General features: G+C 36.1%; 1 protein-coding gene across 4 annotated transcripts in view; it reads right to left on the reverse strand.

Annotated features, from left to right (window-relative positions):
* Positions 1–20,581, reverse strand: part of LOC137252977 (uncharacterized) — a 112,706-nt gene that overhangs the window by 37,653 nt on the left and 54,472 nt on the right. For 3 of the 4 annotated variants that reach the window (XM_067789165.1, XM_067789164.1, XM_067789163.1), the window contains exons 2-3: positions 9,408–10,411; positions 1,049–6,794 (exon numbers count right to left, since the gene is read on the reverse strand). In XM_067789165.1, coding sequence (XP_067645266.1) covers positions 1,049–6,794; positions 9,408–10,394 — 6,733 coding nt within the window. In that variant the 5' untranslated portion in view covers positions 10,395–10,411. The remainder of the gene's footprint in view (positions 1–1,048; positions 6,795–9,407; positions 10,412–20,581) is intronic. The other variant, XM_067789166.1, reaches the window with a different exon arrangement.

The raw sequence follows: 20,581 nt of genomic DNA on the forward strand, positions 1-20,581 counted from the left end.
CCTTTTGTATATAATGTTCGGATTTGACGAACTTTACTTACTTACTTGTTCTTTCTGTTATTGAAATTAGAGAAAAATTACAAAATTTCGCACGCGGTGATGGTTATAAATAAATAAATTCTTGGCGCAATTTACCTCCGAGAAGGTTTAGGTTGAGCTTCTCTTGCAATTTGCATCGCGGTCTTTTTTAATTTTCCCTGCAAGTTGGCGAGATGGGACCTACATATTATATGCCGACCCCGAACGGCATCGGTACGAATTTTAACTGAGAAAATTTTCGTGGAAAAATACACTCAGAGTGTTTGCCAAACCACTGCCGAGGGGCGACCTCCTTCGAAACCTTCTTCTGATTGAAAAAACTTTTTTCTAAATATTTGATGTTACTGTGCCCTGGAGTTGATCCAAGGACACTCGATGGGGTAGGCTACCACCACAGCACGGCGGCCCCTGGTTACTAGGAGAATTGGAGACAGTTTGCAAAGCGTGCAGCGGAGCATTCAAATGACCGAGTGGATACAGGCATCTGGCATAACATCAGTATAAATAAGTTGAACTCGTCAAAGCTCAGGACCCGAAAAGCTAGCTGATGAAAAAGTGAAATTCAAAAACATGTCCTAGTAACCATCCCATGCTTCATGTTAAATTGGCAATAAGACAAAAGAAATCTGGTGTGCCATGACATAGTCCCAAGTGGCATACTTCTAAGAAGAAAAACCATATCCTCTAAGGACTTTACTTGAGATTTAGGTGTTTTCCATGAAGTGTCATAATCCCAATAGAGATAATGTGAGGAGAAAAACATAACAAACATTAAATGCGCGGAAGCGATAAGATATGTTATTAGCGTCTTTTATATTATTTCAAACCTCTCTTGATCTCACAAAACGTGATCTCATCCATCATTTTTTACTTAGATTTTTGTTTTTAAGTTAAGTCAAAAGGTATATTTTAGAACGGATCATACATTACATTAGCCTCTTCACAGTTCTACAATCTCGACCACAGGAAAAACATTTATTTTTTCAAAAGTATGTGGATTAATACAAACCTGCATATGTTGCGAGTAATGGATCAGCCCCATAAGAAATAAGCAAACGCACAATCTCTCCGTGGTCATTTTCACTTGCTTCATGCAATGGACGAATGCCTGAATGTGCCGCTTCAGAATGATTAGCGCCATATTGTAATAAAACCCTAGCTATTTCCAGCCAACCTTTTGTACAAGCTTCATGTAACGGTGTGTAACCAGCGTTATCTTTCTGATCTGGATTCATACCCATACGATCTAAGCAATAAACAACAACATCTATATAACCTAGACGTGCTGCTTTATGCATTGCACTCTGGCCGACGCTCTTATTTAATACCCATTTTTGTATTTCACGACAAACATCGCTCTCTGTCTTAACTCTTCTTTCATAAATCTCATCCTCTGTTTTCCTTTCTATTTTGGCCAATATTTGCGTTGAACTACCACTTACTGAAGGCTGTGGTTTCTTCTTTTTTCTAATATAATCAAAGCCAGAACTTCCTTTTCGCCGTAAGTATTTCCCCGGCCGTCGGCGTCTGAAGCTAGACGTTGCACAATCAACTTCCGTGATTTTGCAGTTTCTATGGTTATTCTCTAATGTCTTATCATCAGCATCTGCGGCACCATTACTTGCCAATGTATCTTCCTCATCTTTTACATAGTGATTGGCAGTCGAATTTGATGCGGTAGCTGAACCCGAAACAGAATGCGACGATAAAGTGCTTGCTGTTTTCCCATACTTTCGTAATTTATCATCGTTAATAACAATATTTAATTGTTGTAAAAATTGTTCATATTTCTGTTCGAATGTCATTTTATCTTTAAGCTCTGATATTTGAGAAATTATCTCTGGTGGCGCTGAAGCTGGCCGATCATCACCTACAAAAATCTCTCGTATAATCTCTTTCCGTTGCTGCATTTTAGATTCTGTTCGTGTTTTAGTTTTTAAAACAGTTGTTTCAAATATGCTAAAATGCCTTTTCTTACCATCGCCGCTTTCTTCTTCGTTTTCCTTTTTTACCGGAATAGATAAAATTTCCGTAACCGAACATGACTCTGCACTACGGGAAACGTCGCTCTGCACTTGACGTGAAAGAGTGTGACTATTTGCATTTTTCTTATTTTTAACCTTCGAAATGCTTTTTGTGATATTTGAATTTATAACACGTGAATGTAGTAAATCAATTATCGAACGCCTTTCATCACAAGATTTCTGTTCTGGCTGTGTTTTTAAAGATGCTGTTAGCTGTGTTGATTTGTCGCTGACGTCACCAGTTGATTTTTGAAGCAATCTTTCTATTGATTTTGAAAATTTTGTTGAATTTTTACTAGTGTTCACATGTGAGGAATCATGTTCGAGTTCTAAGTCTGGCAATGATGCAGCCATTTTGATATTATGTGGATGGTCTATTGTAATAAGGCTTGGTGGGATTTTTAGTGAGCGCTTATACCTGTAAACCTCTAAAAACATATCGCTTTGTCGTTCTTTACTCTTAGATTTCAACTCATGGGTATCATTTTTGGAAACTCCTATAGCTGATCTACTAATTTTCTTATTATTCGAACCAGGTACCTTTTCAGTTTTATCGTCTTTTAAAGGCTTGTCATTTCTGGACCGCAAACGCATTGGAAGTTCCCCGTCAGATTGTTTGTGCGTAAGTTGTTTACAAGCAGCTGATACAGAACTTTGATTGACGAATTTGCGTACATATTTTCGTTTGATTGACATTATTTTTGTTGTAGAATTTCGAATAATTTTATCATTACGTAATACTTTGCTATTTGCTAATTGTAGCTCCATTTCTCGTTTTCGTTTCGAACGTGTCATTGTGTTCAAACCTAATTTTAAAAGCACTTTCGGTTTTTTTACACTTCTCCCCATTTCCTCTTTACTTTTACAATTTCCTTGTTCTGTTTTTAATAGATTTTCTTGCTTACTTTGTTTTTCTTCATTTCCGATCTGGATTGCACTCAACCGAGGTTTCTTCGACGAAGAAGACTCGGTCGCGTCTCCATTTTCCGATAACTTCGGTGTACCAGATATTGAAAGGCATTTTTCAATCCTACTCACTGTTCCCTTGCCAATCAATTCTGTTTCTATCGCATTCTGTTCAACACTTTTGACCTTATGTTTCGAAGTCGATTCCACAAGCTGTATATCGTCATTTCCTTCGTTCACTTTTATAGAGGCTTTTGTAGGAGAGCTTTTTACATCAATAATATCGGATGTATCAGAACCGCAATCGGAAAATTGTTTGCTGTCAGCAGATTGAGTATTTTGACGAACTTTAATTTTTTTGGGTGACTTTTTTGAACGATCTGATTTTCTTTTATGCATTTCATCGTCACTTTCCGAACTACTTTCTACTTGTAGACGTGCAGCTATTCGTTTTTCTTGATGTGATCTAATTTTTTCTCGATCATGTTTACTAATTTTTTTGTGAGTGTTCATTGTAGTTGACTGAGAAGAATTGCCCTCCGGTGACTTATTTGAACAATTTTCACCCGTCATCGTACTATCAATCATTGTGTCGACCACTCTGTCCAAGGATTTTCTATTCTCGTCCGATTCGGAGTTTAGTAAAGTTTTTTGTTCGCCAGCAGGCGCGTTTGAAAGGGCTTGACAATCCTGACTTCTTTCAGTACTAACATTTAAAAATCTGCAATTTGAACATTTTTTTGTTTGCGAACGCGCAAGTAACTGTTCCATAAAATCATTACATTTATTATTCCAACTGAAATCTAACAAACTCCTCGAATCGTATTTTTCATCTAGCCCGGGAATGGATGGTAACTCTGAATTAAATTTTTGACAAGGTATTGGTTCTTCCTTAATTTTGATCGGTTCTTTATTTGTGTTTCCAACATCGATTGGTATGTGGAATGTAAAACCTTTTAATTCTGCTTTGGTTCTAATGCGGGCCGCTATAACTGAGCTTGTTTCCGTTTTAATAGTAGCAACCGGTGGAATTGATTGCGTAATCGTAAGTGGTGGAGTATCGTTCATGGTCGGCGTTATCGACTCTATTTTACAAATAGGTATATTATTGTTAACAATTATGGAGCTTTCCCTTTGACAACAGGGACTTATTTTAGCTTGAATTGGGGTTTCAATTGTTTTCACACCCCGTTCTTTATTTTCATCTATTGTTCGATTGTTTAATGCTACAACCGATGTTGATATTGTAGACATACGTATCAATTCAGTTGCCGGCAATAGATCCCGATCATCCTGGTAGCGTTGTTGTTTGACCATTGGTTCATTACACTGTGAATTTGAGTACTCTTGAAGATGTCGTTTTCTACCTAGGTAATTAGCATGTCGCTGCTCATTCATATTTACTGAAATACTCGCCGTATTGAGCAACGGTTTCTCCATCTCAAATAAAGAAGTTTGGTCGGGCGTTTTTATAACGCTGTTGCCACTACAATAACTAGGAGTACAATTAAGTTCGGTACCACTTGAATGACTTGGTTTTTGTAATGTAACGACATTACTAGATGGTGGCTGAAGGTGGTCAACTGTTGTTGGTACATTTCTATCGAGGACTGAACTTGGTTCGGATTTTATTGATCTTACTGTTGCGAATGGATTTGTTTCTACAACACTAGGTCGTATTTGACACATCTTCAAGTTTTCATCTGATGTTCTTAATACCAAAGACTTCTGCTTTGGATCATTAGGTGGTGCTACTACGGCACATTGTGTAACTGCCGATACTCTGGATATTTGTTCCGTGGAATATTTCTTTATTTGTTGTGTGGGTTGTTGTGATTGTACCAAAAAACCTTTAGAACCAATAGGAACTGCAATTGAATTTGGACCCTCTGGTGATGAAACATATAAATTTGCATTTTGTTGATGATTTATTACAATTTTAGGTAACATTGACCTTTCGTCAGAGTGGAGTGAAAAATTTGGAGTAAAATCGACTCTGGGAAGTGCATGTTTATAATCAATTTGTGGATTTTTAAAAAATTCTTGATGATAACGATATTCCGTAGAGTCGGCCTTTGTTCTTACAGTACGCATTGACAAGTCCAAGGGTGATGTGCCTAATGTATCTTCCACCTTGATTGTTCGTTGTATGTTACGCAAGTTTGTATCAACACAAATTTTTGACGTACTAAGTTGCGTAGGAGTACTTGAATTTTCCATTGAAAAGACATTTTCTAAATTAGACACTGTCGGAGTAACAGACATGGGCATATTGTTGTTGCTTGACACAACCACAATTTGTGACGGCTGTCCGCCCACCGGAGATCCCGCTGCAGAGTTTAAAGCCTTTTTAATAATTTGTAAGTCCAATTCTTTTTCTGACGTAGCACTTCTCATTGCAACTACCTGATTTATCAATTCTCTATAATTCGTTTTAGGAACTTGAGATTTCTTTACAGAGCTTGTCTTTTGCCCTTGAATGTTCTTAGGATGTATTTGCGGTTCTATAGGTTGAGATTGTAGAGTGGCAGGTTGAGAGTGTAGCATATCAGAACGTTGTGGCGTTCGATCATAAGTACAGAAATTAGCATTCGAATGCATAGCCGCGCCTTCGAGATGTGTGTGGTCTGAAGGCCGATAAACTTCATTTTGGTTGTGATGCTGGTAACGAATTGTTTGAGCGTAATTTGCTGGCGATTGTGATTGATTTCGGGCTTTTGGTGTGGTTCCGGTTATATTTGTAGGTTGAACTTGTACATGGTTTGGCGGTGTTGATTGGGAAGGAGACGGCGATGGTATAGTTGCAACATTTGGTGACATATTTAAGCTTGTATTATGTGCATTACCATCATATTTTATATGCTGAGTTTCATAAACATATGGCTGAGTTTTATATCCAGCTGTTCTGTGCACAGGTGTGGGTGGAGGAGTATTTTGATTTTGGGGACATATGTTATTCTTTCCAACTGTATCTTTAATAGTTTTACCGTATTTATAATAATTCTGTTGTTGACCAATATTCTCATTAAAAGTATGAGTCATGTTGACATAAGGCGTGGAGACATCTTTACAACAGGAGTCTATCGGCGATGATGTTTTGTAGGGGTTCGAATATAAAGCACTATTCATAGGCTCATAAATATCTTCTTTCCTTTTAAAATTTATCAAATCGTGTGTGGTGGTACTTTTCGCTGGTTGATGATGAGATTGATGTGGCAAAACAGATTGAAGTTGGGAACGAGATGGTAACGCTTTCGGATTATTTAAATACTGACTTGTAATTTGCGCTTGTTTCGCAATAACAGGGGGCATTTCGGTTACAGTCGCAATTTGCCGTTCAGCACCAGATACGTAGTAGTTCGGATTACGAACAACATCGACGGTCATTAAAGGTTCTTGAAAGTGATGAGGTATTTCATTTTGTTGTATTGCCGCATCATGTATTTGTTGATGATGAAATTTCCCGCTGCCACTACGACTTCTACAATTACTGTTATTACTATTACTATTTGATGGGTACCCGCTCATGGAGGACATTTGCATTTCATTTGGTTTATCAGATATAACTCCGTATTTACGATGAATCCTATCACGTTCTCTTACTTCGTCTATAAGGTATGGAATTTTTTCTTGTGTTATTCGACACTGGGTAGATGAGGCTGGTAGCGACCTGTGGGTAAGTACATATTTTCCATCCATAGAGGGACTACCACTGGTAGACTTGTAAGTTTCATTATGACGGGAAGAGTTATTGTCGGCACAGATTGAAAATTTTGAGTTTATAAAGTCATTTTTCTGAGATCTCTCCGGGCTGGTACTTGATTCCTATATGTTAAAAATAAATATTTATTCAATTAATCATAAAAAGTGCAAAAAGCATATTAAATATTAAAATATTTTATTGGCAACTTGCCTATCTCAGAATTTTCTTTTAACGCCCAATAAAATAAGGTGCGCTTAAGCCGGATTCTGTGATAGTACAATTTTTACAAAAGCTCTGAGATAAGGCATTCATCCACTCAATCGCTATTGCTATCGGTTTCTGAGATAATGCCCCTTAAAATTTACGATTCCTTTTTTTTTTTTGCAAAAACTTTAACAGTGCTTTAACAGTTCAACAGCTCCCAAGAAAAGCGTGCTATAGAGAAATATATTCGTAGCAAAGAACCGACAATGCAAAACTTTTTATTCCGAAATCTTAGTGAATTTAATTTAAAGCACGAAAAGGAGCTATAATATAAGAAACAATCATAATTTGCCCACTTTGCCCTAGGTCACGTGAAAGGTGATCGCTTTCAAAAATGCTGTCTTATAAAACTGAAGTTTCACGTATGTTGTTAAGTCGCTTTGACTGAGCTTGGAAAGCATTTCATTCAACATTCTTAGTGTATCGTACAAAATCATCTACGTGGAGAATTTAGGTTGGAAACGGTTTTATTACTATCCCAGGAAAGGCTAAAGAGAAGAGCGTTACTGTCGCGACATTTGCTGCTTTTTTTGCGAGCTTGAAAGAAACGCTTCATATAGCTAAACAGTTTCATCTTGGGGGAACTATACAGGTGGTGGAAGGAAATCAGCTAATTGGAATTTTTTTAGCTGCTTTGACATTTCTACTTCTAGCTCAGTACGTTTTTGACACTTATCCAGAGAATGACAGAAGCGAGATACAGGGAATGCGTGTGTTTGTGTGTATGTATGTCACCCTGCCCCACGTTGTTATAGTGTTATTTTCGTGTATCTGCACATTCGTATGTGCATATCGTTCGCTCGTTCACAATAGTGTTCTTTACTTGGTCGACTGTTGCTTAAGCGATTTCATCTCAAACCGGTTAGCCAACTCAACTAGCTTACATTGTTGTTGTTGTTGTAGTGATCTCGCACTAAATTCAATAAAGAAAAAACAGCTCTTAACACTTTTCTTACGGTCGAGATATTTTATATTTTTTTAATTTTTTTTAGCGTATCTTGGGCGATAGGCGATATCTCCACAACCGGTTGCTATATCCATGCATAAATAAAATGCATCATATCTTGATAGTCTAAACAGCTCCTTTCGTGTGATATCTATATTGGTGTAAAATATCCTGAGGTCACCCAGGTATTTGTTCAACATCTCGGAAACGAGAGCTAACAAAGAAAAATGATTAGTACCACGGAATTCAGCGGACTTGGTATAGTTGTACCTGCCCCGTTTCCCGCATGATTAAAAAAAAATTCGGTTCAAAAATTGGGCCTTCGTTGCCAAGGACAATTTACCAAATTTTACGGTCGCGACAAGTATAAAAAGTTAGAAAAAAAATAAACGGTCTAACATTTCTTATTGAAAATTGGTATTATAATATTTAGACGCTGCTTGACACTAATGCAAAGAATAAAATTTGCGAAAATTCTAGTTCTCATGTTACCGAACTTTCACCCCTTTTCTTGTTACGGTCACGACACCATTTCTTTTAAAGTTTAGATGTTCACTTCTAAAGATCTTGAGATTTATTGCGATTTAGGGAAAAAGTATGTCAGATTCGCCGCAGCTTAATTTGGTGTTTGTAAAAGAAGAGCATCTTCGCAAAACATCTTTGTAACTACGATTACGATTTTAAAGATTTTTTAATGCATCCTGTTATCAACTTTGAACCGAACTACGATTTAGTCACAGAATCCAAATGCAAAAATAGGTTAAATTATAATGGAGTAGCCTTACTTGAACCCATGTAAATGTTTTTGGATGGTGCAAAATGCAATTTATTTAAAATTTTTATTTGCAATTTTAATCCTCGTGGTATGGATATGACTTAAAAGTTGTTTGGGTGTGAATTCGAAAGTTTTGATGGTTCCCTGCCTTGGGAGTAACACAAACTAAGGGATTCATTCTGTATTGCGAACGATAGCTCAGACGAACGATTCGCTTCCAAATGATTTCGTCTAGCTATTCTTTCGGCCTTTACGTTTCTTACTTTATGTCAAACAAAAAGGCGAAAGCAATTGTCAAATGATACGTTCCCATCGTTTAACATAGTACAAATATACCAGCGATTCGTATCTGAGGCGAAACTAACGTTCGTTTCGTAATAGAGAATGAGGCCCTTAAAAAAATATATATAAGTAATTGTGATTTTTGGCGACCTCTTAATTAATTACTTATTTTGTTTAAAGCTGGCTTCAGGTCAACATAAGTAATATAAAATAAGTAATATATAAGTAAAGTATAAAAAGTAAAATCGGAGAAAATTTAATTTTTATTTGGGAAGTTTAAGATTTTTCAAGTAAACTTCAAATTTAAGACCTTGTTTTATAATTTTTCATTGTGAATTCCAAATGAGGATTCATTTAATTAATGAGTAAGATCGCAGATGTTTATGGCATTAAAATTCCTAAAATGCAGTGAGGGCATGAAATATGAAGTAAGTGTATTTTACTGCCTTTTTGCTATCGTTTACTTACACCACAATTTTGTGCGTGAACATTATTGAAGATATCTGAACTAAACTGAGGTGTTGACATATATAGACTTTGATGGGTTGTGTGCGTGTTGCCAAGGTCGTTATGTGAAAAAATTTGCGGACACTGTCGTGCATAGTTCGGGCTAGACTGCTGTTCCTTTAATGCTAAAGAGTTGCTTGGATTGATAATATTGTTGGGCTCCGTTTTAGCGTTACGTATTATTTCTAAAGGTAATGCAGCTGACTTTTGTCTTTCCATTACCTCATTAAACATTGTTGCTGTATTTAATGTTCCACGATCCACTGCCACTGGAGTGTAATTTATTTTAATATCTTTATACATATCTAGTTTCGATTGAAGTTTTTCATCATATATTATTTCCTTAGTATAATTGCCAATCCCACTATGTTGATGATATTGCTGTTGTTGTAACTGTTGTATTGGTAAATTAGACATAGTGGCAATATTGGATTGTGTTTGCATTTGTGTGAGATTTGGCTGCGTCTGAAATTGAGGTTGTTGTTGTTGTTGCTGAAGTTGCTGTTTGAAATTATAATTGGATTCCAAGACACAATTTGTGTTAGAAGATAAATTTCTATCTTTTTGTGTACCCACTATGTGTCTATTGATGGGCAAAACTTCCGTCGTATATGCTTGGTTGTTGCTTGAATGAAAATATTGCCTGTTTTCGTGAATATACATTGAGTTTGGATTAACTTTTACACCGCTGGGCACATCAGTAGTTTGAACGTCAGCACTATGTGTTCGCTCCTGAGTCCAATTTCCTTCTGGTGTAGAAGGACATGCATTGCACGAGATATTACCTGACATGCTTGGGCACATACAGGACTTATTACTAACTACTACTCTTTCCTGTGAAAAATATTGAGTATTAGATCGGGTTTCTTCGATTCCCCTATTAAAATACATTGCACTTTGTCTTTCATCATTGCCACAAATGAACTCGTGATGTCTATTGGGATCCATAGTATTCTAAAAAGAATCTAAAAAAGAATTACCGTTAAAATATTATTTCAATAATTGTTTCCATATTATTATAATAAATATATAAGCAAAAATCACCCAGCGGGTTAGGGGACTTAGAATATACCATATACCCGCGGTAGGTATATACATATGTATGCCTGTCGTAACAGGCGACTAACATGCCAAATTGATTGAAGGGGTTGTGTAGCGCAACCCTCTCAAGGGTTGCCATATATAGCTTCTGCAACCCAATTGTCAACCTCACGTACCCATGGCGAATGGATGGATAGTTTTTATCAGATATTTTCAGGTTAGCCAGAAACATCAATTCGGTTTATCACGGAAAACAACCGATATCCTAAAACAAAAAGGGCTTTCTCAGTGCGATATATGTACATATATATACTTTTTTTAATTTTTCGATCTTTCAGTGATTAATTTTTATTTTGAAATGTTTTCTCACTTTCTCTGAGGACTAAAATAAACTAAACCTAATACTATGTTAATAATAGCATCTGCAAATAATTGTTCACCCTCAAAACTTAAACCAGAAAAATCATACTACCTCCCGATAGTATATTGTTGGGGTCAATGGGGGTTTGAAATCATTGCTGGACTGTTCGGCGATAAATTTTTGATCATTTCGAGACTTTATTTTTGTAACATTGGGATCATGTAATTGTTGTATTTACTTCGGGATTATTTTGGATTTCGTCAGTGTTGTTTCAGGTAATATTTCAAGATCATTTTAGGGAACAGTTCGGTAATAATTGCACCACTACTTCGGAAACATTTTGGAACTATTTCGAGGATGTGGCGCTGCTATGTTGAGATCGTTATGGGATCATTCCGGAGCCATTTCGAGATATTGGGCAGTTATTATTATCGGCTTGTTACCGGCATGTTATTGATTTGTTATCAACGTTAATCCATATTTTTTCGATAAACAGTCAATGATTTTTCGACAACAAATCAACATTTTTACGATAACAAATCGATTTTTTTTTCAATAACTTTTACACTTAGAAAAAACACTGACCTAATATGAGGAAAACATTTTCTTTGAGTTGAGGAAAATTTTAATTTTATGAGTAAGATTCCCTAATTTTTGTAAAAACTTGCCCTTCTTTCAATCAAGAATATCGCTCACAATATTTACAAGTACGCGTTAGCTCAGTGAACAAGAGCCCTCGACTGTACAGTTGAGCACCTCGACTAGAAATCCACTGCCGTGACAGTTGCACAATTTGATTCTTTTTGTGTATTTAATAAGCGAGAGAGCTTCATATTGCTTTATACAATTGTTTGGTGATGATTACTAGGACATGTTTCTGATGGCGTTTCCTTTTCTGAAAAGAATTTTCCCTGTTGATTTCTACTTTCTCTCTTGAGTTTATATGTTCCTTTCACAAGTAAATAAGAAAATGTTACCAACAAATATAACCGTTTGGCATAGCGCTAGGTGACCTAGTTCAAAAGTTAAAATCTAAGAGTGCAAGGTTAGGTTAGGTTGAACTGGCCGGTCCATGAGGACCTCACATAGACTGAATAAGTCCGTAGTGTTACCAGAATACATATCACATAGACTGAATAAGTCCGTAGTGTTACCAGAAGTTTGTTTTAACGACCAAACTGAAAAACCCTATCAAAAACCAGGACCTGTGTTATAAAATAACTCCGTCCTCTTGGCAAATACTAGGAGCTTCGTAGGATTTAAGCCACTTGCTGCTTCTAGATCTGACAGCTGTATCACTTCTAATAGCTGGAGTCTTAGCCTGGCAAGCGCAGGGCACGAGCACAGAACATGCTCGATCGTTTCCCCCTCCAGCCCGCACTTCCTACATCTGCTATCACTGACCAAGCCTAATTTAAAGGCATGTGACGCCAGAAGGCAGTGCCCAGTCAGAATATCCGTCATGAGTCTACAGTCCTCTCTTTTTAATGATAGAAGCAACTTTGTTAGTCTAAGGTTGTAAGACCTGTACATAATCTTCGACACTTTACAGCCCCGCGCTTGAACCCACGCCTTTCCTGCTTGGTCGATCATGTGCACCTCTCGCCTTCGCTTAATTTCGCCCAGTCTAATTGGGACGTCTACGGAGCAAGCTTCAAGGGATGTGCCCTTTTTAGCTACTTCATCCGCTTTTTCATTCCCATCTATTCCCATATGCCCTGGGACCCAATATAGATGTATGCTTCTCCCTGTCCCGATTCTCTCCACGCATTTAGATGCTGTGGTATGCGATATTATTGCCTTAATTGCTGCTTGACTGTCAATATAAAAGTTAACACGATTGCAGCTTGGGCTATTTTTCTTCCAGGGTTTCAACTCCTTTGGTTGCGGCTACTATTTCCGCTTGGAAAACGCTACAGTAATCCGGCAGCCTGTAGGATCTGTTTATTTCCGGATCAGCACAGTATACCGCAGACCCTACTCCTTCCACTACTTTTGAACCATCTGCGTACACATGTATCGCCTCGTCCGCCATTTGAGCACACTTGCGCCAACCGTCCACCTCTATTGTGGCCTTAAGATCGCCCTCGAAGCGCAGATATGGAATCAGGTAGTCTGTGCATCTTGTGATTGAAAGCGCCGTGAAATTCACTTCTTCATCAGCTAGCTTTTCGGGAGCTGAGCTTAGAACAACCAGTATGAACTATGAATGTTGGAGATTTCGAATGTTGGAGATTCAGAAACACGTCCTAGCAACCATCATCGTTTTGTAAATTTTTATTTTTTTTTTTAATTAATTTTCAATGAGTAAGAATTTCTTATATTTGTATACAACTTTTAATTTCTTTGAGGAAAAACTTTTCTTGAATTTTTTCATCGAAAATACTTCTAAATCATGCCGATAACAAATGGATAACAAACCGGTAACTAATTCAAAATAAGTGTATAACACGTCGATAACGGCAGTTCGAGAGAAAAGTTCTTCGAAAGATTTATGGACATCTACGCGTTGGCGATGGCGAGTACCGAAGAAGATTTAATGATGAGCTGTACGAGCTTTACGCAGACATCAACATAGTCCAGCGAATTAAAACGCAGCGGCTGCGCTGGCTAGGCCATCTTATGCGAATGAAAGATGATGCTCCGGCCAAGAAAGTGTTTCTATCGGAACCCGCCTATGGAAACAGAGGTAGAGGGCGGCCCCCACTCCGTTGGAAGGACCAGGTGGAAAACGATTTAAACTCCCTTGGTGTGACCAATTGGCGCCGGTTGGCGGAGCGAAGGAGCGACTGGCGCGCCTTGTTGGACGGCCATAACCGTTTAGACGGTTAAGCGCCAATTAAGTAAGTAAGTAACGGCAGTTATCCTCGCTTCCTAAATTTCCCATAATTTCTTTCCATTAGCTTTTTTCTCTCCTTATCTTTTCCTTTTACATTTTATCTTTTATTTCCTTTTCTATTCTTCACGCATGAAAAAATTAATGCCGTATTTGCACAAATACATAAATAATTCACTATAACCCATTTTTGTATCCTTATAATAAGAATTTTAATGCTAAATGCAACCCTTACCGTAGTTAAATGCATTTTCTTTATGGACTGCGAAAATAATAACGAAGGTGATAATGATAGTGTCAAAAGCAAAATAATTGCAATATTTGCTAGCTATTTATAATTATAATTTTTTTTAAACTATTATAATTTTTTTAAACTAATTGATATAAGAATGAGAAATACAAAATTAAACCAAATTTTTTTTTAAAGCTCAAAGGTTGCAACGATCTGAACCCGCGATCCTTCGCATTCGGCTACTGCAACAGCCTATCAATCAAACATTTTAAAATATAGAAATAGTGCAATATATAAGCTATTCGAATGAAAATTATTTTAATAAAAATTCGTGTTGATAAAGAATTTTACAGAGCAATGAAAATTTTAGTTTTTTGAATGAACCGTTTATGTTGAACCATGTTTTGAGAATGGCGCCTTGCAACAGTGGGTATAGCTAGAGTTCGAAATCGGGGGCCTTGATGTTGGTTCTCAAGGCAGGTATACAAAATTGGTAACCGCAGACGGTCGGGCAATCGGGCCTTGCCCAATCAAACAAACTGATGACACCGACCATTTTGAATGGGTCTACAAAAGTATGCTGATAGAGGGTTTTGTTTTTGAAAAACATTTCATGGCTGGTATAGAAATTTTTAAAGTGAGAATTAATACTATTTGAGCTAAGTTTTAAGGCTGACATTAATGTCATAAGTCATGAGTCAGAAATAATTTTACCATCTAAAGCGTCAAAATTGCTGATGGCGAAGGAGTGGTCATTAAATAACTATTTTAATTTCAAATAACGTTTTAAAAATAAAATAAAAATAACGTTTTAGGAAGATGTTATTTGCGATCTCTGGTTTTTATACATGTAGATATTAAAAACCATAAATTCCTTAAAAATATCTACTTTCACACAGCAACTGTTGATCAATCGTTCAGTGATAACTTTTTGAACGCACCGTTCAGTATTTTTGATGCACTCAACGTTTTGGATTCTGCGTCAAACTACTGAATCTTAATTGCTTTCGCTACATTCACTCCATGATGGAATTATAGAAGGTGACGGATGTAAGCAATTGCTTGCTCTAACACCGCCATCTTGAACGCCCTTAGAAATAAGAATGTTGTCGCTTTATAAAACTACTTTTTTATTCAGAGGAAAAAATGTATGTAAAACTATACAAATGGTTTTTTCTGAAAAAATATACAACGGCATCACTTTTTTCTCAAGTTCCGTTTTGTGTTGACTTTTATATGATTCAAACGTGTGACAATTCTTATTCTGTTTATTTGAACAAAATTATTAAAACTCGCATATTTTCAACATTTAATGATGGTAAGATGTTGCAATATTAATAAAAAACCGATGATTAATGTTTTAAATATATTTTTGCAGGTTTCCTTTTAGGTTTTGTAATTCTTTAGTTTAGCTACAACTACTAAAACTCGTCCAAACATAATGGTGTCCAAAGACGCGCTTTGCACCCAGGACTACGAATGCGAATTGTGTTTACTGGGTACAAATGTATTCTCCTCATCGGGCTTTCTAAAGTGATCGGATATCCGTATTTATCCCCTGAGATTGCTTCCTATAATCTATGAAGATCATCTTCGCTGCCCTCCCCACTTCAGCCAACGTGATCTTCAAAATAACAAATGTAACGACACCCTAAGAGCAACTCACCACATCAACCGGCGCGTGAGTGGCTCGGCCATTATAATTTGGGAGCGAAATCAGTAATTTGAACTTACAAAAAATATATTTGTGCAACGTTTCGACAATTAAAGTTATAAAAACCAAATAAAACTAAAAAGTTAAATTGTTAAACATAAAGTTTATTTATTTGCTTCATATTTGGATGCGCTTATTGGAAGCCCTCCAAGATCCACTTTAAACGCATTTTTACAAATCGTAAGTAGAGTTCACATGGCGACCGTGACATCGAAACCACGCGGCGCGGAATACAAAATGGTGATTTTCTTCAAAATTTCACAATATCATCAAATTCTGAATATCACAATTTCACAAACTTTAACTCACATTCATGCTACATTCATTCTACCAAACATTTTCCGGGTGCCGATTTTAGTCCATTCGACTACAACACAGTAAGTGGCATATTTTCAAGGCACAAGCACCAGTAGGAACCAGCAAAGTATGTATGTATGTATTACATTTTTTTACTTAAGTTTTTTATTAGACACATATGTATGTATACGAAATATTGCAATCTTAATTAAATGCGGTGCGTTCGCATAATATATTTTGGATTTTGATTACAACGGTGCGTATGTTAATATAAAAAACCTGGATTTTTTTTACTAAAACGGTGTGTGCGTCTAAATTCTAAACTTAGCCATTAATACTTCCGCAGTTTTCAACAAGTTTTAAAATTTTCAAACCATTTTATAAGTGATGTATATTGGAACGATTTTCCGTCATCCCTTGTCAAATTTGGTTTTGAGACAAACCGGTTTCGGCGTTGTGCCATCATCAGTGTCGATTTTCGTTCTGATCTGTTGTTGTCATTTGTCCTGTATTTATAGTTCGTAGGTATATGAGCAGTTATTGTCAAATTGATGCTTGTGTATATTTAGTTATGTGTATGTGCTGTGTGTTCGTTCAGAACCGAGGGTGGTTTACTAATCGATTTGTGTGGCTGACTGGGGTAGGTAGAAATCTGTGATTTTAGTCGTTTGACCTTCTTTGTCGGTTTTTTGTTTTGGTGTGTTAATTGTTTTGTGTTTATTTGTTGTTGTGCGTTTGTCTGTTGTACCTGTGTGATTAAGTTGTTTCCTGTAAACAAGTTTTAAAGGCTCGAATATTGTGTCAGAAATGGTGTTTATCTGTTCGTTTATTATTCTACCGTCGAATGTTTTCTGTTTGTAGATTTCCATGTTTTCGAGTACGTTGAGACGTCGGCCCTTTTCTTGTATGTGAAGAACCCTAACTGTTTTATTGATGTTTGCTGGGGAACATTCATTCTCGACCATGTGATTCGCGAAGTTAGACTCGGGTATAATGTTTGGATTCCGTATTTTTTTGTTGTAATCTCTAATATGTTCTCTGAACCTCGTTCTTATTTGCCGTCCTGTTTGTCCTATGTAACTATGCTGGCATCCGCAGGTAAGCTTGTATACGCCGTGGCTGCTAAACGGATCCTCTGAGTTAATGTTAGTTCTTAGTTTTCGCCCTAGATTGTTCGATGTTTTGAATGCTGTGTTAATGTTGTATTTTTTAAAGAAATTTGCCAATTTATATGTTGCTTTTCTAGTATATGTCATAGTCGTCCAGCTATTATTTTATAAGTATCGACATTTTCAAGTCTGCAATTTTTATTTTGCCTCAAATTTTTCAACTCATTTTTACAAATTTACATTTCCTTCAAATTTTTCATATTTTCAAATTTCTAATTTAAAAATTTATCAATTCATTTTACAAATTGTCATATTTTCAAGCTTCCATCATCATCTCACAAATCTTCCATTTAAAGATTTCTCTTACTCCAGGTAGAATTTCTTCAATACATTCATTTTTCAACAAAATATCACCATATAAGACTGAGTGAACTAGATAAACAGTCTGCAAGTACCCTATAAAATTGATAATTTTTTTTTGATATATGCGGTGGTTCCGTTAAAAACCAATTAAAATTCTTTTTGAAATATGCGTTGGTTCCGTTAAAAACCAATTAAAAATTTTTTGATATGCGGTGGTTCCGTTAAAAACCAATTAAAATTTTTTTTGATATAAACGGTGGTTCCGTGAAAAGCCAAGTGAGATTTTTTATAAAGCGGTGCGTCCGTGAAAATATACGAATTTTTTGAACAAAGCAGTGCGTCCATGAATATAAGTGGATTCTTTTTGAACAGTTAACACAATTTTGAGATTTTTACCAATTAATACCTATATACTTTTGTGCAAATTTTAAATTCAATTACTTTTTACAGATTTTCATACAAGTATACTGCAGTTTCAATTAATTCTTCCAATAAATTGTTAAATATTTTTTTAGCGACCATTCACATGTAAACCAGTTCCTTTTTACAAAATTTTTTTTTTCTTTTTCCTCAACACTTCAGCTTCAAACATAAATTCAGACATTCAAATAAGTACTTCATTAATTTCATAGCAATTTGAACTAAATTATTTTTTTTTGCTATTCTGATAACTAAATATGTACCTTAGAAGTGGTAAGCAAGTGCAAAAAACTTCAGATTCAGAATCCGATTCCGACAATTCAGCCTCAAGCTACGAAAGTTTAGCTTCATCTTCGACCGAAGAAGTCACAAACCAGGAAAATAGATTTTCTTTGTCAACAGATCCAGGCTTCGAAGATTCTTCCAGTAAAAATTTAACTTCTAATCTAGCTTCAAATCTTAACGATTCAAATAGTGCAAAATTAACTTCAACTTATTCTACTTTAAAATTAGATCTTAACAACTCAAATAGTACAACCTTAGTTAACCCTTCTTCTGACGTAAACCCAGATCTTAACGATCCAAACAAACGTGGCCTCACCTCCTTCTAATTCAGCTTCAGATCTTAACGATCAAATCATGGCAACACTTGAGGAAAAGAAAATTTTCATTAACACATGTGCTAATTCTATTAGAGAAAACTACAGTGGTGATCCTCTTGCACTTGATTCTTTTATAGACAAAATTGAATTACTTGAACAATTCGCTAGTGCAGATTTAACAGGTATTTTTATAGCGTTCTTAAAATCAAAACTAGAGGGTAAAGCCCGTGAAGCAATACCAAGACAAGTAAATTCAGTTAATGAAATTAAAACAGCTCTACGTAGTAGGATCAAACCGGGCAACTCGAAAGTTGTAGCAGGGAGAATTGCAGCGTTGCACGTTAGCAATAACAATTACACAGATTTTGCAAAAAAAGTTGAAGATTTAGCTGACTCACTTGAGCGGTCTCTTATTATTGAAGGGATCACTCAAGCGAAAGCTCATGAAATGGCAGTCGAACAAACTGTTAACGTGTGTCGTTTAAATGCTAAATCAAATTTAGTAAAAACCATTTTAGCCTCAACGCCATTTACTGCTCCGAAAGACGTGGTAGCGAAATTAATTGTAGAACAAAACAACGAAGTAACAGAGCGTCAGGTTTTAGCTTTTCGATCACGTGGTAACAATACATTCAGAAATTCACGTGGTAGTTATCGTGGTTTTTACCCAAATCACAGCTACACTGGTTATAGAAATAACAGTTCATTTTCATACAATAGCAACCGTAACGGTAACAAGTCAGCGATATCGATATGACAATATAAATAGATACCAAAATAGTAACAATAGCAATACACTTGCAAACTCAAATTCAAATCCAATTAATAGTAACAATAGAAGCAACAATTCAAGATCGTCAAACGGTAGAGGTAGAAACGCAAACGTACGCGCTTTAAACGCGAGTGCCCCTCAGGAGCGAACACTGAGGGACGAACTAAGCGAGTAAGCGAATTTCTTTCACCAGTAGGCATATACTGTTTAAATTTAAATTATTCAGATTTCATAGAATTACAACTTAACGGGTCACAAAAATTTTGTTCATTCTTAGTAGACACGCAAGCAGAAATTTCTTTTATAGAAATATCATGTCTAGACAGTAATATTTCCTTAAATACAAACGACATTATTAACATTACCGGTGTTACTTCCAATTCAGTTTCCACTTTAGGTAAAATTACAGCAAATTAAAATTTTTCAAACTTTTCTATTTCACATACTTTACATGTAGTCGATGAAGACTTTAATATTCCATCCGATGGCATACTGGGTAATGATTTTCTGAAAATTAACAAATGCATTATTAATTATAAAAGAAATAGTATTTCCTTTTGGGTAGGTAATGAAAAAATCGCGATACCAATCCTACATGGAACAGAAGGCGATAGTTGTATCATTCCACCAAGATGTGAAATATTCAGACTTTTTGATTTAGGAGATTCACTCGAGCCACTTTTCGTGGACTCGCAGGAAATTGAAAAAGGTGTTTTCACAGCTAGGTGCATTTTTAATTCCAGTAACCCAATAATTAAAGTCATAAACACCACGGATGATGTCAAGTATGTAAAAAGAAACAGTATTCGAACAGAACGTCTTTCAAACTACAATGTTTATACAATCAACAACACAGAAACAGAAGACAAACGTACGAAAAAACTGACTTCAATTTTAAAAAATCAAATACCCAACATGCTCATAGTAAATTAATTGACCTTTGCATAGATTATGCCGACATTTTCGCTCTTGACACGGACAAAATGACTTTAAACAACTTCTACGAGCAAAAATTAAGATTGAGAGACAACGAGCCGGTATATGTTAAAAACTATAGATTGCCATACTCTCAACGCGAAGAAATAAATCGCCAAGTAAATAAATTACAATAGTCCTTTGATTGTAGTCCCAAAGAAGGATACTAATGGTCAGAAAGCATATCGTATGTGCGTAGATTTTCGCGCAGTAAACAAAAAACTCATTGCTGATAAATTTCCACTAGCTAGAGTTGACGATATTTTAGATAATCCCGGTAGAGCAAAATATTTTTCCACATTAGATCTTTTTTCTGGATTTCATCAAATCCCCTTGCATCCTGACTCACGTGACATTACGTCTTTCAGCACTGACCGAGGTGGATTTAGATCGAAAGTGCTTCCATTCGAATG

This window comes from Eurosta solidaginis, chromosome 5 (genome assembly GCF_040869045.1).
Source record: "Eurosta solidaginis isolate ZX-2024a chromosome 5, ASM4086904v1, whole genome shotgun sequence".
Taxonomy (NCBI): Eukaryota; Metazoa; Arthropoda; class Insecta; order Diptera; family Tephritidae; genus Eurosta; species Eurosta solidaginis.